Raw genomic sequence first — 26,378 nt, 5'->3', positions numbered from 1 at the left:
GGAATATAGGATTAGAGAGGAACTGTAAGACCATGAAGGGATTTGAAAGACAGGAGCATAGTTTAAATTGTAACGGTGCTCACCTAGGTGCCCGTATAGGTTAGCAGGTGCAGGTGAGAGTGGGAAAGGGGATAATATTTGTTTGGATGCCCTCAGTTTGTTGGATGAAAGCCAGCTAGGAGAGCGATGGAATAATGACGGTTTCCTGAGTGAAGGAATTCTGTGGGACTTTTACAAAAGGGGGATTTCTTCTAGTGTTCTGGCCGTCTGCACAGATGTCAGGAAACCACAGATCATTTTTTAAATGATTAGATTTATTTGTTCACACAGTAATAGTGATTAAATTGGTAACATTGTTCATTAGGAACTTTGACACCACATTTGCTGTAACTGGTTTTGACCATAAGACAATTAGACTTGGGAGAAGAATTAGTCCATTTGGATCATCATGCCTGCATGCCATTCCATCATGGCTGATTTATTTTCCCTCTCAACCCCGTTCCCCTGCCTTCTTCCTGTAACCTAATCAAGAAACTATCAAACTCTACTTTAAATATACCCAATAACTTGTGTTGGCACGTGGCCAAGTGGTTAAGGCGTCGGTCTAGTGACCTGAAGGTCGCTAGTTCGAGCCTCAGCTGAGGCAGCATGTTGTGTCCTTAAGCAAGGCACTTAACCACACATTGCTCTGTGATGACACTGGTGCCAAGCTGTATGGGTCCTAGTGCCCTTCCCTTGGACAACATTGGTGGTGGCATTGAGAGGGGAGACTTGCAGCATGGGCAACTGCCAGTCTTCCATACAACCTTGCCGTGGAAACCTTCCAAGGTGCAAAGCCATGGTCTCACGAGACTAACGGATGCCTATAGATAAAAAAAAACTTGGCCTCTACAGCTATCTGTGGCAATGAATTTCACAGATTCACCACCCTCTGGCTAAAGAAATTTCTCCTTATCTCTGTTCCAGAGGGATATCCTTGTATTCTGAAGCTGCCCCACTATTAAAAACATCCTCTGCACCTGCACTCTACCTAAGCCTTTCAATGTTCAGTAAGTTTCAGTGAGATCCTCCCCACTAATTCTGCTGAACTCCAGTGACTATAGGCCCAGAGCAATCAAAGGCTTCTCAAGCATTAACCCCTTTATTCCTGGGATGATTTTCATGAACGTGCACTGGATCCTCTCCAATGCCAGCTCATGGGGCCCCAGAGCTGCACACCATACAATAAGTACAATGCTCACAATACAGAGGCAGCACAGTAGCATGGTGGTCAGCGTAATGCCAGTACAATACCAGCGGTGAGATTGGGGTTCGATTCTGGCTGCTGTCTGTAGGCAGTTTGTGCATTGTCCCCATGACTGTGTGGGTTTCCTCCAGGTGCTCCAGTTTCCTCCCACATTCCAAGGTGTTGTAGGCCACGGGGAGAAGGCAGGAGAACGGGGTTGGGAGGGATAATAAGTCTGCCATGATGGGATGGCAGATCAGACTCAACAGGCCGATTGGCCTAATTCTGCTCTATGTCTTATGGTCTTATTCCAAATACCTATGTTTAGGATTAGTGACTTGTGAGCATGCCATGCTAGCACTGGAAGCATGGTGACACTTGTGGGATGCCTAGCACAGCTCTCGCTGATTTGATTTGACCCCTTTCATATATGTTCATGTGAGAAATCATGCTAATCTTTATATATCTATATAAGTGGGGCCTGTCTGATTAAAAGGCTTAGAAAAGCTGCTCCTCAGAGAATTCTCCCTGCCTGTCCTTCCTTACTGTGCAGCACATGCAGAGCACTGTACAGCAAGGGCAACTCACCAAATCCACTGAGTCACCATCCCAGGTTAATAGAAATTGTATCTCACATGATACCATCAAATAACCATGGAATTAGTGGTGCTCAGATCAATTCTGCTCACAAAATCTTCAATGAATGAGGCAGATTATTTCAACAACAATGAAGATTTAAGTGTGGGAAGTCCCAAAGGCTCTCAAAACAGCGACAGATCATGTTGTCTTACCCCACCCTCTCAGCAGGGAAAATGTTTAAATCCATCATGTTGCTGTCAAATGGAATTATTTGTTTCTCTAAGCAAATAATTCTCTGCAGCAACTCCAGCATTAAACTTGAGAGGAATAAATACGACTGTTGCTATGGTAACACCACACAGGACATTGCCATTTTAAAATCCAGTGCAAGGAATTATGGGCAAGATTAACAGGCATTGAAGCCTCAGGGAATTAGCTCATGATGGGACCTCATAAAAAGAGCTGAAAGATGTAAGTTAGGGACAGAAGCTGTTAAGGACATAAATGCATTGCCTTTCTTCTTTCCTGGCGTGCAGGTCGGAGGGAATAATGGCGCCAGGAACATTGCCGCGGTCCTGCAGTCCAGAGGAGTGAAGCTCGCCTACCTCCTGGATGAGGGTTCAGCCATCTTTGACAAAATCATACCTGGACTGGAGAAACGGGTTGCAATGTAGGTACCACAGACCCTTGTGTGAGCAGAGACTTCAGCTGCCTACGCAGAATCATAGAGTTATTTCAGACCCAACTGGTGGCGTAGTGGCATCAGTGCCAGACTTCAGGACGAAAGGTCCCGAGTTCGAATCCAGCTAGCTCCCCTGCACACTTTCCATCCGTGCTGGGTTATGAACTGATGATCTCTTTGGAAACTCACCCAGCAGAAGGCAATGGCAAACCATTGCTGTAACTTGCCTCGTACGCGGTTCCCCACTACGTCAGAGAGGTGTGGAGGGAAATCGTCCACTAACCGGAGAAACTCCGGATGCGACGTACCTTTCCTTTATTCAGCAATAAAAAAAACAGGCTGAAGGCAGAAAAAGAATCCAGACGCAGGAATCCAGAGCAACAAATAAGATTAAGCAGCATCTGTGGAGCAAAATGGGGAATCAGCATTTCAGGTTGAACACCCTTCACCTGGACTGAAAGATAGAGGGGAGTTACCGCATGTGTGTGTGAGTGGGTGGGAGGCTTGTTTTGTTGTTGTTGTTTTGTTGATGCTTGTTCTGTTCTACAGAATATTGCGGACAAGTTGGCGCCAAAATGAGTGGCAACACTTGCGGGCTGCCCCCGGCACATCCTTGGACTGTGTTTGTTGTGAATGCAAAAGATGCATTTCGCTGTACGTTTCAATGTACATGTGATAAGTAAATGAATCTGATTCTAAAAAAAATGCAATCTTGGGGTCCAAGTCCATACCTCGCTGAAAGAGGCAACGCAAATAGCCGGTCTGATTTTTGAAAAAAAGGCCTATGGTGGGATTGTCTTGCATGCCTTGTGAAACCTATTAAATACTGAAAGGCCTTGATAGAGTGGATGTGGAGAAGGTGTTTCCTATGGTGGGGGAAGTCTCGGACCAGAAGACACAATCTCAGAATAGAGCGACGTCCCATTAGAATAGAGATGAAGAGGAACTTCTTTAGCTAGAGGGTGGTGAATCTGTGGAATTCATTGCCACAGGCAGCTGTGGAGGGAGAGTCATTAGGTATATTTAAAGTTGGTAGGTGCATGATTAGCCAAGGTGTCAAAGGTTACAGGGAGAAGGCAGGAGAATGGTCTTAAGAGGAATAATAAATCAGCCTTGATGGAATGGCAGGTATAATCGATGGGCTGAATGGCCTAATTCTGCTCCTCTGTCTGATGGTCTTACAGTCTTCTACATGTAGAATAAGTGTAAGGAGTTATTTATGGTTGTCTAAAATTATGGTTAGCCCACATAATACATGTGTCATCAGGGACCCCGACCACCTAGGACATGCTCTCTTCTCACTGCTGCCATTAGGAATAAGCCTCATATTGAGATACAGCATAGTAACAGGCCCTTCAGGCCCAATGAGGCTGCACTGCCCAATTACACCCATTAATCTACCAATTTATATGTCTCTGGAATGGGGGAGGAAACTGAAACACTCGGAGAAAACCCACATGGTCAAGGGGTGAACATACAAGCTCCTTACAGACAGCGGTGGAATTGAACCTGGGTCATTGGCACTATAGTAGTATCAATCCTCAGACTCTGTTAGTTGTTGAGACAAAATTACATGTTCCCCTGTATGTTTTAATATTTCCATTTACCTATGACAAAGAGAGCTAATCTAATCTCTTTAAGATGTTAGATAGGCGCATGAGTATGCAGGGCATGCCAAAGATAGAATCTGATAAGAGAGGAAAGTAGAACATGGAACCAAATAGAAAGTTGGGGAGTGCAGATGGGAACAGTGGGGGGAGGGGACCCAGTGGGAGGAGTGGGGGGTGATGGACAGATGGCAATCGGGGGAGGGGACCCAGTGGGAGGGGTGTGTGGGTGATGGACAGATGGGAACAGTGGGGGGGGAGGGGACCCAGTGGGAGGAGTGTGTGGGTGATGGACAGATGGGAACAGTGGGGGGGGGGACCCAGTGGGAGGGGTGTGTGGGTGATGGACAGATGGGAACAGTGGGGGGAGGGGACCCAGTGGGAGGAGTGTGTAGGTGATGGACAGATGGGAACAGTGGGGGGAGGGGACCCAGTGGGAGGGGTGTGTGGGTGATGGACAGATGGGAACAGTGGGGGGGGGGAAGGGTCCCAGTGGGAGGAGTGTGTGGGTGATGGACAGATGGGAACAGTGGGGGGGGGAGGGGACCCAGTGGGAGGGGTGTGTGGGTGATGGACAGATGGGAACAGTGGTGGGGAGGGGACCCATTGGGAGGAGTTTGTGGGTGATTGGCAGATGGGAACAGTGGGGGGAGGGGACCCAGTGGGGGTGATGGACAGATGGGAACAGTGGGGGGGGGAAGGGTCCCAGTGGGAGGAGTGTGTGGGCGATGGACAGATGGGAACAGTGGGGGGGGAGGGGACCCAGTGGGAGGGGTGTGTGGGTGATGGACAGATGGGAACAGTGGTGGGGAGGGGACCCAGTGGGAGGAGTGTGTGGGTGATTGGCAGATGGGAACAGTGGGGGGAGGGGACCCAGTGGGGGTGATGGACAGATGGGAACCATAGAGGGGGGACCCAGTGGGAGGGGTGTGTGGGTGACGGACAGATGGGAGCAGTGGGGGGAGGGGACCCAATGGGAGGAGTGTGTAGGTGATGGACAGATGGGAGCAGTGGGGGGAGGGGACCCAGTGGGAGGAGTGTGTGGGTGATGGACAGATGGGAGCAGTTGGGGGGGGACCCAATGGGAGGAGTGTGTAGGTGATGGACAGATGGGAGCAGTGGGGGGAGGGGACCCAGTGGGAGGAGTGTGTGGGTGATGGACAGATGGGAACAGTGGAGGGAGGGGTCCCAGTGAGAGGAGTGTGTGGGTTCTAGACCATGATGGTATAAGTCCTAAGGCTCCTGTAGCTTGTTCCTAATTGCAGCAGAGAGAAGAGAGCATGTCCTAGGTGGTAGGGGTCCCTGATGACACTTTCTTGCAGTGATATTTTGTGTAGGTGTGCTCACTGGTGGAGACGGCTTTGCCCGTGGTGGACCGGGCTGTGTCCACTACTTTTTTGGAGGATTTTCCCATTCAAGGACGTTGGAATTTCCATACTAGGCTGTGACACAGTCAATTTACTCTCCACCACACATCGATGTAAGTTGGTCAAAGTTTTAGATGTCATGCCGAGCCTTTGCAAACTCCTAAGGAAGTCGAAGTGCTGCCGTGTTCTTTTCATAATTGCATCTGTGCTGGGCCCAGGATATGTTCTCTGAAATGGTAACACCGAAGAATTTAAAGTTGCCGACCCTCTCCACCTCTGATCCTCCGATGAGGACTGGCTCGTAAACCTCTGGTCCTGAGGTCAATAATCAGCTCCTTGCTCTTGCTGACATTGAGTGAGACGTTGTTGTTGTGGCACCACTCAGCCAGATTCTCAATCTCCCTCCTATATGGTGATTCATCACCACCTTTGATTCGGCCTGTGACAGTCAGCAAACTTGCATATGGCATTGGAGCTGTGCTTAGCCACACAGTCGTAAGCGTAAGGCGAGTAGAGCAAGGGCTAAGCACACAGCCTTGTGGTGCACCTGTGCTGATGGAGATCGTGGAAGAATGTTGTTGCCAATAGAAACTGACTGTGGTCTGCAAATGAGGAAATCGAGCATCCAATTGCATAAGGAGGCATTGAGGCCAAGGTCTTGGAGATTATTGATTAATTTTGAGTAGATGATAGTATTGAAAATTGAGCTTTAGTCAACAAATAGCTTTCTGGTGTATGCACCTTTGCTGTCCAGATGTGCCAGGGTTGAATAAAGAGCCAATGAGATGGCATCTGTTGCCCTTGTAAGCAAATTGGAGTGTTTCTAAGTTGCTTCTCAGGCAGGAGTTGGTATGTTTCATCACCAAACTCTGAAAACACTTCATCACTGGATGATAGTCTTTGAGGCAGGTTACCATGTTGTTCTGAGCCACCGATGTAATTGAAGCCTATGTGATGCAAACTGCTGAAGCAAAAAGTTAAAGATCTCAGTGAACCCTCCAGCCAGTTGATCAGCACAGGGTTTTAGCATTTGGCCAGGTACCCCATCTTGGCCAGATGCTTTGTATGGTTTCACCCTCTTGAAGGCTGCGTGTATATCAGCTTCAGAGACTGAAATCACAGGATCATCAGGGCTTGTGGGGGTTTGTGATTGTTCCTGCATGCCTTGATGGTCAAAGTGAGCATAGGAAGCATTGAGCTCACCTGGAAACGAAGCCTTGTTGTCACCTGTGTTGCTTGATTTAACTTTATAAGAGGCAAAAGTATTCACCCCTTCCCTTTTATACAGAAACAGACACATTGGCCCACCATGTCCATGCCATCAAGTGCCCGTCCACTTCCATCCCTTTTACTAACCAGTGGTGTAACATTATGATTGTTTGCAGAGTGGATGCACCACCGGTGGGGGGGGGGGGGGGGGGGGGGGTCCTTGATAGATGCCCATCTTCTTTCACCCCCTCCTCTTCACTTTTTTTTTATACAGAAACAAGCACATTAGCCCACCACTTCCTTGTCAAGAAGCACCCGTCTACCCTCGTCCTTTTACAAGCCAGTGACATCGTATGCCCTGGAAATTTCAATGCTCCTTAGATGTTGTGAGTCTCAGTTTCCTATGCCCACTGAAGAAGCGCATTCCATATTCTCCACTGAAAACCATTCCTGAGTAATTGGCAGTTGGTTTATTATTGTCACATCTACCGAGACAGAGTGAAAGAACTTTATTTTGCATGCCATTCAGACAGATCACACCAAAACATAAGCAGATGAAGATAGTGCAAAGGGAAACACAATATCAGAGTGCAGAATAAAGTGACTGAAAAGTGCAGTGAGGTGGACAGGAAGGAGCAAGGCTGTTGAGAGGTCGATGGTGATGTAAAGAATTCAACTTTATTCTACAATATGTCCATTCAAGTAGTTTATAGTTGTGGGATAGAGTTAGCCTTGAGCCTGGTGTTACAGGTTTTTAAGCTTTTGTATCTTGTGTCATAAGACACAGGAGAAGAATTTGGCCACTTGATGCATCAAGTCTGCTCCACGATTCAGTCATGGCTATTTTCCCTCAACTCCACTCCCCTGCCTTCTCCCCGTAACCCTTGACACTCCACGATCTTTTGCGTGAGTGGAAAGGTGGGGAGGGGGTGGGGAGGATGAAGAAGCCTGGGATGTGAAGGATATGGGATTATGGTGGTCGGCAGCAGCAAGTGTAGCCAGAGAGTATGAAGAGGAGGTTTCATGTTAGACTGGGCTGTGTCCAGAAATCTCTGCATTTTCTTGTGCCCTTGGGCTGAAAAGTTGTCGTACCAAGACATTACAACTCTTGGATAGGATGCTCCCTATGGTGCCTCTGTAAGCATTGAGAGTACTTGGTAACATGCGAAATTTCCTAAGACTTCTGAGAGCATAGAGACACTGGTGAACTTTCTTTGCTGTGGCATCTACGACTGGACCACCACAAGCGATTGACGTTATTGTTTACTGATGCTTACTGATTCCCAAGAGAGTGCGCACCTTTAAAGATGGAATGCAGAACCTAGGAATCTGTTCCATCTCAGATTCATTCTTTCCCAGAGATCAAGATGAACCCTTCATCTTTCAGTCTGCCTCCTTACGGCCCTTGCACGCTACTGCTACCGGCACTGCACTTCTGTAACGCAACATCTAATATCGTTTCATGTCATTTCCAGGACACAGGTGTAAAGGAGAACAAAACAGTTGTTACTCCAGATCTGATGCAGCACAAACAAACACACAGTAAGATAAAGAACTCAATAGTTAAAACAAAACACAATAAATATGAATACAGAAGATAGCTTATAGAAACCATAGAAAAGCTACAGCACAGAAACAGGCCTTTTGGCCCTTCTTGGCTGTGCCGAACCATTTTCTGCCTAGTCCCACTGACCTGCACGTGGACCATATCCCTCCATACACCTCTCATCCATGTATCTGTCCAATTTATTCTTAAATGTTAAAAAAGAACCCGCATTTACCACCTCGTCTGGCAGCTCATTCCATACTCCCACCACTCTCTGTGTGAAGAAGCCCCCCCTAATGTTCCCTTTAAACTTTTCCCCCCCTCACCCTTAACCCATGTCCTCTGGGTTTTTTTCTCCCCTTGCCTCAGTGGAAAAAGCCTGCTTGCATTCACTCTATCTATACCCATCATAATTTTATATACCTTTATCAAATCTCCCCTCATAATATACATAGATTGATTGTCTTCCCATAAAGTGATACTAGGCACAGGAATGTCTGTACGTAAGATGACACTGTAAGGAAATGATAACGCAGTGGGGAGTTTGGAGGGGGTAGGTTAGTGGCTGGAGGTGTTGATCAGCCTTACTGCTTGGGGAAAGTAACACAATATTCTGCATTCTGTTGCTCTTTGTCCTTTAGGACTACCTCGATGTGCTTTTGTAAGGCACGCTCCATCTGGATGACAAAGAACTTCACTTTATCTTGGTACTTGTGACAACAGTAAACAGACTGCATTCAAAAGTCCCTGAAGTGGTGTACCACACCATCTGTTCCTGGAACACCACCAGGACTATTTCCAGTTCGGATAACAGCTCTCCAAAAATTTGACCTGACTCTTTTTTTTAAACAGTTTCTCCCCACTCCAGCCTACCCGGCTCCTCCTTTTTGAGTTCACCTCAGTGGGGTCCCAACCTTCAGCCTCTCCATCAACTAACCCAGCTTCACCACCTCACTGAACCCTAGAATGGGGAACTTGGAATAGTACATCACAGAACAGCCCACAGTGTTGTGCCAACCCTTGACCCTACTCCAAGATTGTCAGGAAATGGGAGGCTTGACCCCCCAAAAGCAGAGCAGCAGAGATGATTTAGCAGTAACTGGTATTTTACTAATGAACTGCAAAATAACAAGCTGCAACGGGCCGCAGAACAAGAGAGTGCAGGTACTTAACATAACAAGGTAACTGAAAGCTAGGAATAACTGATTGATCCTGGCTGGTTTGATGGGCTTCCAAAGAACTGTGGATTAAAGCTGGGTTTAAATCGCCTGCAGGTGATGAGTTGGAAGTGAGTGGCAATTGACTACTGTTGGCTGGGTGAAGACCGAGAGGTGCCTGCCTGTGCAGGCCTGACAAAGATCAACCTAACCCTTCCCTCCCACACAGCCCTCAATCTTTATTTCACCCATACGCTAATCTAAGAGCCTCTTAAATGTCTCTGTTGTATCTGCCTTTACCACCACCATTGGCAATGCATTCCATGCACCCACCATTCTCCGTGTAGAAAAACCTACCTCTGACATCCAATCACATTAAAGTTATGCCCCCTCAGATTAGCGATTTCTGCCCTGGGAAAAAGTCTCTGGCTGCACATTCTTGTCTATCTACCCTCGCCTCTTCTTCTATTGCCCACTCTGGCCTCTTGTCTCTTCTCACTTGCCTATCGCCTCCCCCTGGATCCCCTCCTCCTTACCTTTCTCCTATGGTCCACTCCCCTCTCCAATCCGATTCCTTCCTCTCTGGTCCTGTACCTTTCCAACCTATCATCTTCACCTATCACCTTCTAGCTATCATCCTTCCCCTCCTCCCACCTTTTTATTCTGGTGTCTTCCCACTTCCTTTCCTGAAAAGGGTCTCAGACCATAACTATTTATTCATTTCAATAGATGCCGCCTGACCTTCTGAGTTCCTCCAGCATTTTGTGTGTGTTGCTTTGGATTTCCAGCGTCTGTGTGCCTCTTAACATCCTGTACACTTCCATCAAGCCACATCTCTCCATCCTTCACCCTAAAGAGAAAACCCCTAGCTTACTCAACCTTTCCACATAAGACATGTTGCATCTGTCAGCTGCAGCTTCCGTCCAGATGTTGCATTCTGATGCACACGCTCCATGCTTCCAGCAAGTGGTTAGGATGAAAGTAGTCTGAACCTATCAATTACAGTTGGAAGTGTAGTGGAAAGGTTTACAAAATTATTTTAATTGAACAAAATGCTTTCCGGAGGACAAATGACCAGCATTTTCCAGTGCTTTGAAGAGTGCACTGTTTTCTGAACTATAGCGTGATTAATGCGAACTGAAAATCTGAAGTATGTAACTGGAAGACTTTTGTTGCTTGAAATGATTAGAGCCACATTCCAGCACTTCAACCAGAAGAGGATCTGAGAAACTTCCACTAAAGAATCTACAATTCAAGCAACACACACAAAATGCTGGTGAACGCAGCAGACCAGGCAGCATCTATAGGAAATACAGTCAACGTTTTGGGCTGAGACCCTTCGTCAGGACCAACTGAAAGAAGAGATAGTAAGAGATTTGAAAGTGGGAGGGGGAGGGGGAGATCCGAAATGATAGGAGAAGGCAGGAGGAGGAGGGATGGAGCCAAGGGCTGGAAAGTTGATTGGCAAAAGGGACACAGAGCTGTAGAAGGGAGAGGATCATGGGACATGAGGCCTAGGGGGGAAGAAAGGGGGAGGGGAGCACCAGAGGAAGATATAATGAGAGGGACAGAGGGAGAAAAAAGAGAGAGAAAGAAAGGGGAAAAAAAATACATAAGTAAGTGATGGGGTAAGAAGGGAAGGAGGGGCATTAACGGAAGCTAGAGAAGTCAATGTTCATGCCATCAGGTTGGAGGCTACCCAGACGGAATATAAAGTGTTGTTCCTCCAACCTGAGTGTGGCTTCATCTTGACAGCAGAGGAGGCCGTGGATAGACATATCAGAATGGGAATGGGACGTGGAATTAAAATGTGTGAAATGACAACTACAGGTCATGGGTTAAGGGTGAAAGGTGCTTAAGGGGCACCTGAGGGGTAACTTCTTCACTGAGGGTGGTGAGAGTGTGGAACGAGATGCCAGTGGAAGTGGTGGACGCAGGTGTGATTTCAACATTTAAGAGAAGTTTGCATAGGTACATGGATGGGAGGGGTGTGGTCCGGGCGCAAGTTGATGGGACCAGGCAGATGAATAGCTTGACACGGAGTAGATGAACTGAATGGCAATCCTATCGTATTCTATGGCTCTCTGACTCTGAAAAGAGGCCAATCAGCCCAACAGATCTATGCTAGCTCTCCAAGGATTTCCGTGAGCCACATAGAAACACTGATTTCCCTGTCACATACACATCAACTTGGCCTGATTCTCCTCCCTCCCACCTACATGAAGGGCTATTACAGCGGCCAGCTAACCAAGAAAATCTTTGGGATGTGGCAGGAAGCCAGAACATCTGGAGGAAATTCCAGATAGGCCACATCTGGAGTATTGCATTCAATTCCCTTTGCCCTGTTATAAAGTCAAAAGTCCATGTCAGTATATTGCACATACCCAAATATGTATATGCATACATGCAATGAAAACTCTGCTTACAGCACATGCCCGCATTCACAAAAAGCATAAACTGGACATAAGTGATGCATAAATTTATAAGAACATCATTAGAGCAAAAAAAGTCTGTTTTAGCGGAAAGCGATCAACATTGTGACAGTATTGATAAACTGTAGTGATTAGAGTTGTGCAAGTTGGTTCAAGAGTCAAATGGTTGTAGGCAAGTAGCTATTCCTGAACCTGGTGGTGTGGGACTTCGGGCTTCTGTACCTCCTGTCTCATATAGTAACGTCGAGAAGATAGCATGGCCTAGGATGGTGTGGGGATCTTCAAAGTTCAAAGTGCAAAGTCAATTTTTATTATCAGAGTACATATACGTCACCACATATAACCCTGAGATTCATTTTCCTGTGGGCATACTCAGCAAATCTGTAGAATAGTAACTATTACAGGATCAATGAAAGATCAACCAGAGTGCAGAAGACAACAAACTGTGCAAATGCAAATAGAAATAAATAGCAATAAATAACGAGAACATGAAGTAACAAGATAAAGAGTACTTAAAGTGAGGTAATTAGTTGTGGGAACATCTCAATGGATGGGTAAGTGAGTATAGTTATCCCCTGTTGTTCAAGAGCCTGACGACTGAGGGGTAGTAACAGTTCTTGAACCTGGTAGTGCGAGTCCTGAGGCTCCTATATCTTCTACCTGATGGCAGCAGCGAGAAAAGAGACGGTCTGGGTGGTGAGGATCTTTGATGATGGGTGCTGCTTTCCTACGACAGTGTTTCTTATGAAGAGATGTTGCAACATTATTATCACTTTGATTACCTTGCACGACTTTTTTTATTATACGTACTGTCTGTTTCTTGTATAAACCTGTATACAGTGTGTTCTCCTTGTGAGTCCTGTTTGCCTGACACTATGTGCCTGTGATGGTACTGCAAATAAGTTTTTCATTGACTTGTGCATTTGACAAAAAATTTAACTTTGATTTTCACTCTGAGTCATTTTGCCAGGCAGTATATAAATGGAAGTTTATTGGAGTTAGCAAGGGATATGAGTTTTGTTTAACACGGTGACAGTGAGTTGAAATCTAACTTTTAAAATGTTTGACCCTGTCCAGGATTGCCACGTCTGAGAAGAGCTCTGCAACTATTGGTCTGAGTGTGACCACAACTTCTGGCCACTCCTCGATGCCACCGAAGGAGACGAGCATTGGAATCTTGGCAGCAGCAGTGTCCAGGTCAGTGAGAGGCTGTGCGTGGTGATGAATCACCCTAGCACTTTCAAAACTTTCAGATGCCTTCTGTACTGTGTCTTTGTGTCTGTGAACCCATGTGGGTGTGTGTTTGTATGTTCAGTTTCACCGGATTCTAATGTTGTTTATGAACCAGTTTCATAGCCTCTGACAACCAAACCCAACACCTGGCTTTCACATGTGGCTGAGGTAATAGGCCCAGCAAAGCTGACACCTTCAAACCAGCCACTCTGGGCAGATGGGGCTCATCGGCTGTAGTTGGCAGCTCATCTAGGAGAAGGAAAACTCTGATCTCAAACCTCCACTGCCTTGCAGCGATACCCACTCATGGGGAAAGCTTTGGGAGTAAACCCCGTGGAGAAATCCAGAGCCGGAGTCCCTAAGGCAGGACCATGTTGAGTTCAGCGTTGATCAGCAACTCCTGCAATTCCACTAGTGCCAACCTGTGTTGGTCTCTGCCGTTCCTTTGGACTCACCATCTGCAAGGGGAGGGGGAGCCTGTTACGTGGGCACCAGCTTGCTCTCTGTATCATACTGCCCAGGCTTGCATATCATATAGACAGCTGGAATGCAATATCCATCATTGACCCCGACCGTTGTGTACTGGGAGAGGGAATGTCCTATTGGTATCACCTTCATCTTTGATGCAGAAAGCTGTGCCGGCCATCTAGCGAGTCTCTGGGTAATCCTCAGCAAAGTCTCTCCTTCCCTCCCCAGAACTTTTCTGTCTCTGTTTCTTCCTTGCTCTTTCTTTTTTCTGTCTTTTTCTTTCTTTGTCTCATTTTCTGTCCCTATTTCTATTTTCTTCTCTGGTTTTCTCTCTCCATCTTTTTTTTAGCCCTCTCTTTCCATTGTTTTTCCCTTCTAATCGGTTTCCGCTACAACCCAGAGCAGCCCATCCCAAGCACCCACCACACTTTGTGTTTTTAAAAAAAAAACTTCCCCCATTAACTTAGCCCTCTCACCTTTGACGTACATCTTCTAGTACTTACCATTTCTAAGATAAGGTTAAGTTAAGACCTGAATGCATCAATGCATAAAGATTGAAGATTAGCTTTATTTGCCATACGTATACAGTGAAATGTATTATTTGCATGAACGATCAACACAGTCCCAGGAAGTGATGAGTGTTGCTTTGCTTCTGGTACCAACATAGCATGCCCACAACTTACTAGCCCGTACACCTTTGGAATGTGGGGGGAAACCGGAGCATCCGGTTTGTTAATTTTTTTTAGTGTGAGAGAGGGGTTTGATGTCCTAGTTGCTGTTTTCCGTGTGGAGAAACCTGCTAGTTTCTTATGTGGGGGGGGGGGGCAGCTGGGGTCAGCGATTTGGTTCCTTTTTTGTGCAGGAGGGGTTGATGTTTTTCTCTGAATGACTTCCACGGTGTTCTTTGTTTCGTGACTGTTTGAGAAGACAAATCTGAAAAATTGTATGCTGCATCCGTACTTTGACAATAAACGAACCTTTGAAACCCTTGCAGTCACAGGGAGAACTTAAAAAAAACTCCTCACGGACAGTGAAGGGAATTGAACCCTGATCACTGACACTGTGAAGTGATGTGCTAGCCACTAAGCTACCGTGCCATCCCCATTTCCACCCTGGTTAAAAAGATTCTCGCTTGTTTACCTTATGTGTGTCTCTGTTAATGTTATGAATTTCTATTCTATCTCCTCCCTAGTTACATCGCACGGTTAGCACGTCTCCACTCATGGCCTTGAGCGAGGTTCATGCTGAGTTCATTTGAGATGGGTGATGTCCAAGGAAAGGGGAGGGAAGTAGGAACTGATATTAGAACGTCATCAAGTGTCTGATCTGGCCGCCAAGTCAGATAGAAATAAACGATCGTCTGCATGGCACTGCCTCCCCTCAGCTAAGTACTTCCATCTTCCCCTTGGATGCAGAACAAGTGCTTCCTTTCCACCAGCTAAATCTTTCCAGACAGCCAGCTGGGAATCCTTGTGATCTCAGTAATTTTATCAGGCATGTGATAGTATACACAGAATGATCGGGAATAAACAGGGGACTGTAACGGAAGAAGAAAGTCAAGGATGGCTCAAAGGATCCAAAGGAAATGGTAAATAAACTGTGGAATGCCTGGATGATGATTGAGAGCTTTGCACTGGCAGATCATTAAAACAGTTCTGTTTTAAATTGTTATGTTTCTTTTTGATGTTGAAGAGGCCTGATGTTAGAGAGGCAGCTAAATTTCAAGGTCAGGCTGTGTAGGAGGCAGGAATGGCAGAGAAGTCAGAAATCCAGCCACCATGCTCCCTCGGGGAAATCCCTCCTAACTCCAACATAATTGCAGTGTAATTTAGCATGGAACGGGCTCTTCAATCCAGAGTCGGAATCAGGTTTAATATCGCTGTCTTATATGGTGTGAAATTTCTTGTTTTGCACCACCAGAGATATAAAATTACTATAACTTTTAAAATAAACAGAGAAAAATAAAGGAATAATGAGGTAGTGTATGGGAGGTTTGTGGACTGTTCAGAAATTTGACGGAATAACTCAAATATGTCAACCAAGGTACTTATCTCAGCTGGTTCCATTTGCCTGTGTTGGTCCATATCCCTCTAAACTTGATTACCTGACTGGCAGACCACAGTACGTGTGCTTGCAACACTGTGTGTCCGACAGAGTGATCAGCAGCACTGGGGCTCCACAGGGGACTGTCTTGTCTCCCTTTCTCTTCACCATTTACACCTCGGACTTCAACTACTGCACAGAGTCTTGTCATCTTCAGAAGTTTTCGGATGACTCTGCCATAGTTGGATGCATCAGCAAGGGAGATGAGGCTGAGTACAGGGCTACGGTAGGAAACTTTGTGACATGGTGTGAGCAGAATTATCTGCAGCTTAATGTGAAAAAGACTAAGGAGCTGTTGGTAGACCTGAGGAGAGCTGAGGTACCGGTGACCCCTGTTTCCATCCAGGGGATCAATGTGGACATGGTGGAGGATTACAAATACCTGGGGATACGAATTGACAATAAACTGGACTGGTCAAAGAACACCGAGGCTGTCTACAAGAAGGGTCAGAGCCGTCTCTATTTCCTGAGGAGACTGAGGTCCTTTAACATCTGCCGGATGATGCTGAGGATGTTCTACGAGTCTGTGGTGGCCAGTGCTATCATGTTTGCTGTTGTGTGCTGGGGCAGCAGGCTGAGGGTAGCAGACGCCAACAGAATCAACAAACTCATTCGTAAGGCTAGTGATGTTGTGGGGATGGAACTGGACTCTCTGACGGTGGTGTCTGAAAAGAGGATGCTGTCCAAGTTGCATGCCAGCTTGGTCAATGTTTCCCATCCACTACATAATGTACTGGGTGGGCACAGGAGTACATTCAGCCAGAGACTCATTCCACCAAGATGCAACACAGAGCATCATTGGAAGTCATTCCTGCCTGTGGCCATCAAACTTTACAACTCCTCCCTTGAAGGGTCAGACACCCTGAGCCAATAGGCTGGTCCTGGACTTATTTCATAATTTACTGGCATAATTTACACATTACTATTTAACTATTTATAGTTCTATTACTATTTATTATCTATGGTGCAACTGTAACGAAAACCAATTTCCCCCGGAATCAATAACGTATGACTATACTATACTGACTATACTAAACTCTCCAAAGAGGCAGGAAGTGTTGAGGAAGCAGGGAGTCTACAAAAGTTCTTAGACATATTGTGAGAATGAACAAAGAGGTGCCAGATGGAATACAGTGTACGGAAGTGTATATTCATGCACTTTGGTCGAAGGAATAAAGATGTGGACTACTTTCTAAATGGGGAGCAAATTCAGAAGACAGGGGTGCAAAGGGAACTGGGAGTCCTCGTGTAGGTTTCCCTAAAAGTTAACTTGCAGGTTAAGTTGGTGGTGAGGAAGGCAAATGCAATGTTAGCATTCATTTCGAGGGGACTAAGATATAGACAATAGACAATAGACAATAGGTGCAGGAGGAGGCCATTCGGCCCTTTGAGCCAGCACCACCATTCACTGTGATCATGGCTGATCATCCACAATCAGTATCCAGTTCCTGCCTTATCCCCATAACCTTTGATTCCGCTATCTTTAAGAGCTCTATCTATCTCTTTCTTGAAAGCATCCAGAGACTTGGCCTCCACAGCCTTCTGGGGCAGAGCATTCCATATATCCACCACTCTCTGGGTGAAAAACGTTTTCCTCAACTCCGTTCTAAATGGCCTACCCCTTATTCTTAAACCGTGGCCTCTGGTTCTGGACTCACCCATCAGTGGGAACATGCTTCCTGCCTCCAGCGTGTCCAATCCCTTAATGATCTTATATGTTTCAATAAGATCCCCTCTCAGCCTTCTAAATTCCAGAGTATACAAGCCCAGTCACTCCAATCTTTCAACATATGACAGTCCCGCCATCCCAGGAATTAACCTTGTGAACCTACGCCGCACTCCCTCGATAGCAGGAATGTCCTTCCTCAAATTCGGAGACCAAAACTGCACACAGTACTCCAGGTGTGGTCTCACCAGGGCCCTGTACAGCTGCAGAAGGACCTCTTTGCTCTTATACTCAATTCCTCTTGTTATATAGTAGCAAGTGTGCAATGCTGGGGCTTTATAAGGCATTGATCAGACTACACTTGGGAGTAGTGTGAGCAGATTTGGGTCCCTTATCTGGGAAAGGATGTGCTGGCATTGGAGAGGGTCCAGAGGAGGTTTACAAGAATGATCCCAGGAGTGAAAGGGTTAACACATGAGCGTATGACGGCTCTGGGCCTGTACTCAGTGAGTTTAGAAAAATGAGGAGGAACCTCACTGATACCTACTGAATATTGACAGGCCTACACAGAGCAGACATGGAGGTGTCTTTCCTATAGAAGATGAGTCCAGGACCAAAGGGCACAGCCACAGAGTAGAACAGCATCCGCTTAGAAGTACCGTGCTGCACCCCCTATATGCTACAAGTGAATTCCCTTGATCCCAGCTGCCTGTACCTGACTCATCCTTTCCCTGGTCATCCAGAGTTCCCTACTCCTGCCAAACTTGCCCTTCACCTCAACGGGTACATGTAGACATTGATTCCATCACTATCTCACCTTTGAAAGTCTCCCACTTGCCTGTGGTCCCTTTCCCCGCAAACAACCTACACCAATTGACTTTTACAAGCTCCTGTCGCATACGCTCAAAACTTACCTTGCCCCAGATTAGAACTTGATCCAGTGAACTAGTCCCATCCCTTTCTGTCTTGAGATAAAATCAGGCCCTCTTGCTGCTCCAAATAAGGAGCCTAAAGTTGGTTGGGTTCTGGTCAGAATAGGAGGACATCCCTTTAGAACAGAGATGAGGAGGAATTTCTGTAACCAGAGACAATGTTCCCTCTAAAATGTGCACGTGTGTGTGCACACACATCTTTTGCTACTAGCACACAAAGGAATTTAAACTGCGCACAAAAGGTTGTCACCCTCTTCCTCGTTGGTATGTTAAGTATATTTCAGGATTGTACACAATCGCATTTCCTTTTCCAATTTCTGATGCAGATGGTGTTGACAACGTGGAGTTTACGATGATTTGTCTGCAGATTTTGGAACTGGCTTACTTATACTGATTTTATTGAAAAAAACTATTCAGTGAGCACATGTAGTTGTCACAGGGCAAAAAATTGCACGGCACAAGATTTTTGCACACACTGGTCATTAGAAATTAGAGGGAACATTGGCCAGAGGGTGTTGAATCAGTGGAATTCATTGCCATAGACAGTCATGCAGGCCAAGTTATTGGGTATATTTAACGTAGAAGCTGAGCATTTCTTGATTTTTAAAAGGACATCAAAGGTTACTGAATCAGTGTAATTCATTGCCACAGAACCCTATAGAGGCCAAGTTATTCAGTATATTTAAAGCAGGGGTTGATAGATTCTTGATTAGTGAGGGAGTCAATAGTTACTGGGTGGAGGAAGAAGAATGGAGTTGAGAGCGAAATTAAATCAGCCATGATCATATTGCAGAGTAGACTCGGTGGGCTGAATGGCTTCCTATGTCTTAAGGGAGGCAGTCACGTGTTTCTGGCCTGAAACCAGAAGTTCTTCCCACACCCTCTTGATTTAGCTACATGTAATTTCCATTGATTTGCATCCATTGGTTAGTGCTTCCCTTTTTCTCTTTGTCCATTCCCCATCCTGGTTCCCCTCTCACCAATTTTCTTCTCTTCACCTGTCCATCACTGTCCTCTGGTGGTCCCTCCCTTTCTCCTTTCTCCCATGAGCCACTGACCTCTCCAGTCAGGTTCCTCCTTCAGCCCCTTACCTCTTCCACCTCTCAACTCCACACCCCCCTCACCTCTCACCTTCCAGCTTGTACTCTTCCCCCCGCCCCATCTTCTTATCCTGGCTTCTTCCCACTTCCTTTCCGGTCCTGATGAAGACTCTTTGTATTGCTTCAGTATATTTACTTGCCCAATAATAAATTATTGTCCTGCTGTGGCCAGTGAAAAGAAGTGGTGATAAAACACCTTTTTGATACTCTGACTTACTTACAAAAGAAATCCAAACAGTCAGAAATTGATGTTGCAAACCACCCACCTACCATTTGAAAAGAAATTCTGGGAGGTTCAAACAGTTGGGTATGGTTGTAAATCTGCATTAATCTGCACCTCAAAAGACCATGGGCTAGACTAAACAAGACCAAGAAAGTTTTGGATATCACAAAGAAATCCACAAATGCTGGTAACCAGAAATAAAAATAGACAATGCAGGAATAGTGCAACAGCTCAGGGAACATTATGGTGCTGTGTGTTTCCAGCATTTGCTGCACTTACTTTATCAAGAATACATTTAGGTAAATAGAACGATAGTATTGACAGCAGGTAACACTGCGGTTAGTAGAACACTATTACAGCACCAACGACCCGGCTTCAGTTCCACTGCTGTCTGACTAACAAGGATTTTCTCCTAGTACTTGCTTACTGCCCATTATGCCACTGGCGTTTAGGGCAGCAATGAAGGTCCTGCGTCTGTCCTTGGCCATGAAACCAATTTTGGCCTTGGTCTTGGCGACATTCAGGTCTTCCTTCATCAGGCCAGTAGCTTCCCCTTGCTTTTCATTATCATCAGCCTTGCATGTTCTGGGGGGAGTCTTAAAAATACCATCGCACTCAGATGCAGAAGGATTCTTCATTGCTGTTTCCGTAACAGCTTTGTTTTACCATTCAGGGTTGTTAGCCCCGAACTCAGCCCTCCCCCGCCAGCCTGGAGGACCGGCGGACCACTCTTAGCCTGGCCTCTATGTTATTCATCTGACCCTATCAAGAGCCAAAGCATAAAGCCTTGACTCCAGCCAGCATAGCTCTCCGAGTCATTGAGGCATGCAAGCCTCCAAACCCAATGGCAAGGTTATGGTCCTCTTGGAGGTTGCTCTTCCAAGTGGACTGCCCCCGGGTGTTCCAGATCTCTCCCACGTTTCATAAGACCATAAGATATAGGAGAAGAATTGGGCCATTTGGCCCATTGAGTCTGCTTCAATCACATTTAATTTATTATCCTCTCAGCCCCATTCCAAAGATGTAGAGATTGGTACGCTAAATTGGTCACATGGGTTTGTTGGGCTGGAGGGGCCTGTCAGTCTAAGTACAGAACAGAAATGGGCCCATTTGGCCCATCTTATCTATACTGATCAGGATGCCTTTCTATTTTAATACCATTCACCCACATTATCCCCATAACTCTCAATTCCCTCCCAATCCCTATTCACCAGATTGATTCCTGGGAAGGCAGGACTTTCATATGATGAAAGACTGGATCGGCTAGGCTTATACTCTCTGGAATTTAGAAGATTGAGGGAGGATCTTATTGAAACGTATAAAATTCTAAAGGGGTTGGACAGGCTAGATGTAGGAAGATTGTTCCCGATGTTGGGAAAGTCCAGAATGAGGAGTCACAGTTTGAGGATAAAGGGGAAGCCTTTTAGAACCGAGATGAGGAAAAACTTCTTCACACAGAGAGTGGTGAATCTGTGGAATCCTCTGCCACAGGAAACAGTTGAGGCCAGTTCATTGGCTATATTTAAGAGGGAGTTAGATATGGCCCTTGTGGCTAAAGGGATCAGGGGGTATGGAGATAAGGCAGGTACGGGGTTCTGAGTTGGATGATCAGCCATGATCGTACTGAATGGCGGTGCAGGCTCAAAGGGCCGAATGGCCTACTCCTGCACCTATTTTCTATGTTTCTATCTCAATACCTGCTCAAATGGCATTTTAAGTAAACACAAGAGATTCTGAAGATGCTGGGAATCCAAAATAACACACACAAAATGATGGATGAACTCTGCAGGTCAGACAGCATCTAAGGGGAGGAATAAACAGTTCATGTTTCAGGCTGAGATCCTTCATCAGTTTTGGGCTCCTTATCTCAGAAAGGATGTATTGTCATTGGAGAGAGTCCAGAGGAGGTCCATGAGGATGATTATGGGAATGAAGCGGTTAATGTATGAGGAGCGTTTGGCAGCTTTGGGCCTGTGCTCAATGGAATTTAGAAGAATGGGGGGTATCTCAGTGAAACCTACCGAATGTTGAAAGGACTAGATAAGGTGGATGATGAGAGGATGTTCTCTCTAGTGGGGGTATCCAGAACTAGAGGGTGCAGCTCAGAATTGAGGGGGTGACCTTTTAGAACAGAAGTAAGGAGAATTTTTTTTAGCCAAAGAGCAGTGAATCTGTGGAATGCTCTGCCAAAGAAAGTGGTGGAGGCCAAGTCCGTGGGTATATTCAAAGCAGAAGATGATAGAATCATGATTGGTCGGGGCATCAATGGATATTGTGAAAGAGCAGGTGTATGGGGTTGAATGGAATCCGGGATCAGGACTCGATGGGCTGAGTGGCCTAATTCTGCTCCTATGTCTTATGGTCTTATGGACATTCAAGAGCTGCAATTGTACCTGCCTCCAGTGCCTCCTGTGGCAGCTCGTTCCAACCACAACCCTCAGTGCAGCAGTCTGTCCCTCAGATTAGCTTAAAATTTCTCACCTCTTGACTAAAACTTTCCCCTCCAATTTCGAACTTCTCAACTTGGATACCTCACTGAGTAGTTAGAGTTAGGGATTTCCAGTTCAAAGGTACAATGATAGTGCAGGGACTTGAGGACCTGAGTTATAAGGAAAAGTTGAATGGGTTAGGACTTTATGACCTGGAGCATAGATAGAGGTATACAAAATTATGAGGGATATAGATAGGGCCAATGCATGTAAGCTTTTTTCACTGAGGCTGGGTAAGACTATAACTACGTCATGAAAGGGGAACCTGAGGGAGAACTCTTTCACTCAGAGGTTGGTAAGAGTGTAGAACGAGCGTAGGTGGTGGATACAGATTCAATTGACCCATTTAAGAGAAGTTTGGATAAGTACATGCATGGAAGGGGTACGGAGGGCTACGGTTTGGGTGCAGGTTGATGGGGCTAGGCAGAATAATAGTTCAACATTGACTAAATGGGCTGAAGGGCCTGCTTCTGTGCTGTAATAACCTTTGACTCTAAAACTGCAGTAATGACCAGAACCAATTATTTCCACTTTCTCTAGACTGGAGCGTAACCCGATGCCCAGAATGTTTGGACAGGGTCCAGAACGTGGATTGTTCGAACACTTGACTCCTCAGGTATAGTTGTGTCTGTAGCAAGTTGTTTCATTAGTTGCACTAATCATTTATAGTTTATATTAATTGTGGGTTGGCAGGGTCTGCCAAGACCACAATCGCAAACATTATACAACACAGCACATAATGAATGAATGTTAATTTTGTCATCGTACCATACTGCTGCCGCAAAACAAGAAATTCCATTAACAGTAAGACAACAATAGCAAACCCAATTCACATTCTGATTCTTTTGCTCCAGGGAAAGCCATAGGAGCAGAATTAGGCCATTCAGCCCATCGAGTCTGCTCCGCCATTCCATCATGGCTGATCCTGGATCCCACTCAACCCCATAAACACCTTCTCGCCGTATCCTTTGATGCCCTGATCGATCAGGAAATGGTCAACTTCCACCTTAAATATACAGGTGGACTTGCCCTCTGCCACAGTCTGTGGCAGAGCATTCCACAGATTCACTACTCTCTGGCTAAAAAAATTCCTCCTTACCTCTGTTCCAAAGGGTTGCCCCTCAATTTTGAGGCTGTGCCCTCTCATTCTGGATACCGCTACTGTAGGAAACATCCTCTCCACATCCACCCTACCTTGTCCTTTCAACATTCAGTAAGTTACAATGAGATCCACCCACATTCTTTTAAATTCCAGTGAGTACAGTCCCAAAGCTGCCAAATGTTCCTTATATGTGAACCCTTTCATTCCCGGAATCATCCTCATGAACCTCTTCTGAGAGATGGGGCCGAAAACTGTTGACAATACTCCACCAAGTGCAGCCTGACTAGTGTCTTATAAAGGCTCAGCATTATCCCCTCGCTTTTATATTCTATTCCCCTATAAAACAAACCCATCCCATCCAACCTCCGCAGTACCACTGTCTTCCAATTCAGGCAATTGTCATGTTCTTTGGGTTGAGCTGGATTGCGTTAGAACTAACAAATGCCTCATGGTTACTCCTCCTCTACACTAGCCCTCCATTCCACTGTCGCAACTACAGTATGAGACACCTAACACACTGCTGGTCAACCCTGCTTTCAGCTGTCCCACGGTCTCTCCCCTCCCAAAATAAATGAGTTTCTTCAGCTCTACAAGACTCTGAACGCCATGCACTGCTCTAACTCTGACCTCTTCTCCTTCCCTGAATTTAATCTCATTACCATTGGTCAACATGTCTTTTGACTCTGGAATGCCCATCCTTTGATTGAGCTTTGGTCGTCCGCTCCAACAGTGCCCCAACTGGCAGAGACACTGCCTCGCAAGGAAGGGTACAAAGCTTGCAGTGGGATCTGCACCAGCCAGAAAATGTGCTGAAAAATGGCAGACGGAGATCTGTGAAATGTTGCATTTTGGGAGGACAAACCAGGGTAGGACCTACACAGTGAACGGTAGGGCACTGAGGAGTGTGGTAGAGCAGAGGGATCTGGGAATACAGATCCATAATTTCTTGCAAGTGGGGCCACAGGTAGACAAGGTTGTAAAGAGAGTTCTTGGTGCATTATTCTTCATAAATCAAAGTATTAAATATAGGAGTTGGGATGTTATGTTAAAGTTGCATAAGACATTGGTGAGGCCTAAAGTGAAGTATTGTGTGCAGTTATGATCACCTACCTGCAGAAAAGATGTAAATAAGGTAAAAAGAGTACTGTACAGAGAATATTTACAAGGATGTTGCCAGGACTTGTTATAGGCAACAAGAGTAAGTTATAGGAGCAGATTGAATAGGTTATGACTTTAGGGCTTTACCTGGAACATAGGAGAATGAGGGGAGATTTGATGAAGACATACAAAAGTATGAGGGGTATAGATAGGGTAAACACAAGTAGGTTTTCTCCACTAAATTGGGTGAGACTAGAAATAGAGGTGATAGATTAAGGGCGAAAGGTGAAATATTTAAGAGGAGGAACTTCTTCGCTCATAGTGGGGAGAACATGAAACAAGCAACAGCAGCAGAAGTGATGGGTGAGGGTTTGATTTCAATGTTTAAGAGAAATGTGGATCCGTACACGAATGGGAAGAGTACGGAGGGACAATGGTCCTGGTATGGGTTGATGGAACTAGGCAGAATAACAGTTCGGCACAGGCTAGATGGGCCGAAGGGACTGTTTCTATGCTGTAGTGCTCTGTGACTCTACAACTCACAGTGCTGGAGACCCCAGGTTCGATCCCGACCTCCAGTGCTGCTTTTGTGGAGTTTGCACATTCCCCCTGTGGGTGCATTTGTTTCCTGCAGGTGCTCTGCTTTCCTCCCTCATCACCCAGGTATGCTGGTCAGTAGGCCAAATAGCCGTTGTAAATTGCCGGTAGTGTCTCAGTGAGCAGCAGTGGGGAGGAAGAGGTTTATTGAGAATGAAAGGAGAATTAAAAAAAAAAGATCAGATTAACATCAGATTCCCGTGAAAGGGTGGATGCTGGTTAGTGCAGTTTTCAATTGGTGAAGGGCCAGTTTCCGTGTAACACCTCTCTACAACAACACCTCATTGTCCTGCTCACTGCCATGCTCCATGATAAGGTGCATGAATAGTTTTCACTGAAATTAGAAGGTTTGAGTTGAACACTGCAGCCTGATAGGATCATATTGACAAATATTTCATCTATTCTGATAAAACTGAGACATAAGTAATTGGTTTAACAATGCAGGGCTGACTCATAAACTAGATAGTGAGTCAATACAGAGTCAACAAAGTTCTGGATAAATTCAACATTAATATCAAGCTTACTATCTACTTTTGAACTGCAATCATCACAAAAGAAACACATGCAAGTCAAGATATCTGATCTCCAAAATAACTCCAAAGGCATTTGAGAAATAGTAAAAACTGTTTCAACTCATCTTCAAAATGTGAGCAACACACACAAAATGTTGGAGGAACTTAGTAGGGCAGGCAGCAACTATGGAGAACAACAAATAAATGACGTTTCAGGCTGAGAATATGAGGTGTTGCTCCTCCACCCTGAGAGGGGCCTCACCACGACAGTAGAGGAGGCCACGGACTGCCATGTCAGAATGGGAATAAGAAGTAGAATTAAAATGGGTGGCCACTGGGAGATTCCGCTGGCTGTGGTGGATAGAGTAAAGGTGCGCGATGAAGCAGTCCCCGATCTACGTTGGGTCGCACCACTGTAGAGGAGGCCTCACCGAGAACACCGGCTACTGTAGGTGACCCCGACAGACTCGCAGGTGAAGTGCTACCTCACCTGGAAGGCCCTAAATGACGGTGAGGGCGAAGTTGAAGGAGCAGGTGTAGCACTTGTTCCGCTTGCAGGGATAAGTGCCAGGAGGGAAATCTGAAATATGACATGTGCGGTAAGCCAGGATGTTCCTTTTGCAATTTCAGTACCCGCGGGGGAAATGGCAGTCACTAAATACCTGGCGCATTGCCCAAATTGCATAATATTGCGTCATGTCTGAGATGGCGAGATTAAGTTAGTAATTGGATGTCCGCTTATAGAAATACCCTCATTAAGTAATTGAGAGGATTCCAATGGTACTGAGATGTTTGTGATACCGCAACTGCTCAGAAATAGATTCTCTCTTTGTAACTTCCTCACTGGGGAACTGACTTACTGATTTCAGCACAGAGCAACAAGATGCAAATACCTCATGGGCCAGCCATCATCTGTATAGCCCCTGCCACATGCTCAGGCTGTAATTTCATCGCCTTGCCTGCTTTTTAATTGACAACTTTTGGGAGCCGTAAGAGGGAAATAGAAAATTAAATAATTTCAGGTTTTGCTTAAATTACTAAGGGGTAGTTT

General features: G+C 45.8%; 1 protein-coding gene across 2 annotated transcripts in view; it reads left to right on the top strand.

The window, feature by feature from the left end:
- LOC140210078 (N-fatty-acyl-amino acid synthase/hydrolase PM20D1-like) overlaps positions 1-26,378 on the top strand; it is a 104,520-nt gene that overhangs the window by 26,272 nt on the left and 51,870 nt on the right. For both annotated transcript variants that reach the window (XM_072278871.1, XM_072278872.1), the window contains exons 4-6: positions 2,341-2,474; positions 12,882-13,001; positions 22,559-22,634. In XM_072278871.1, the coding sequence (XP_072134972.1) occupies positions 2,341-2,474; positions 12,882-13,001; positions 22,559-22,634 (330 nt within the window). The remainder of the gene's footprint in view (positions 1-2,340; positions 2,475-12,881; positions 13,002-22,558; positions 22,635-26,378) is intronic.

This window comes from Mobula birostris, chromosome 14, assembly GCF_030028105.1.
Source record: "Mobula birostris isolate sMobBir1 chromosome 14, sMobBir1.hap1, whole genome shotgun sequence".
Classification (NCBI taxonomy): domain Eukaryota; kingdom Metazoa; phylum Chordata; class Chondrichthyes; order Myliobatiformes; family Myliobatidae; genus Mobula; species Mobula birostris.
Note: the sequence above shows the minus strand (reverse complement) of the source record. Positions and strands in the feature narration are given on the sequence as shown.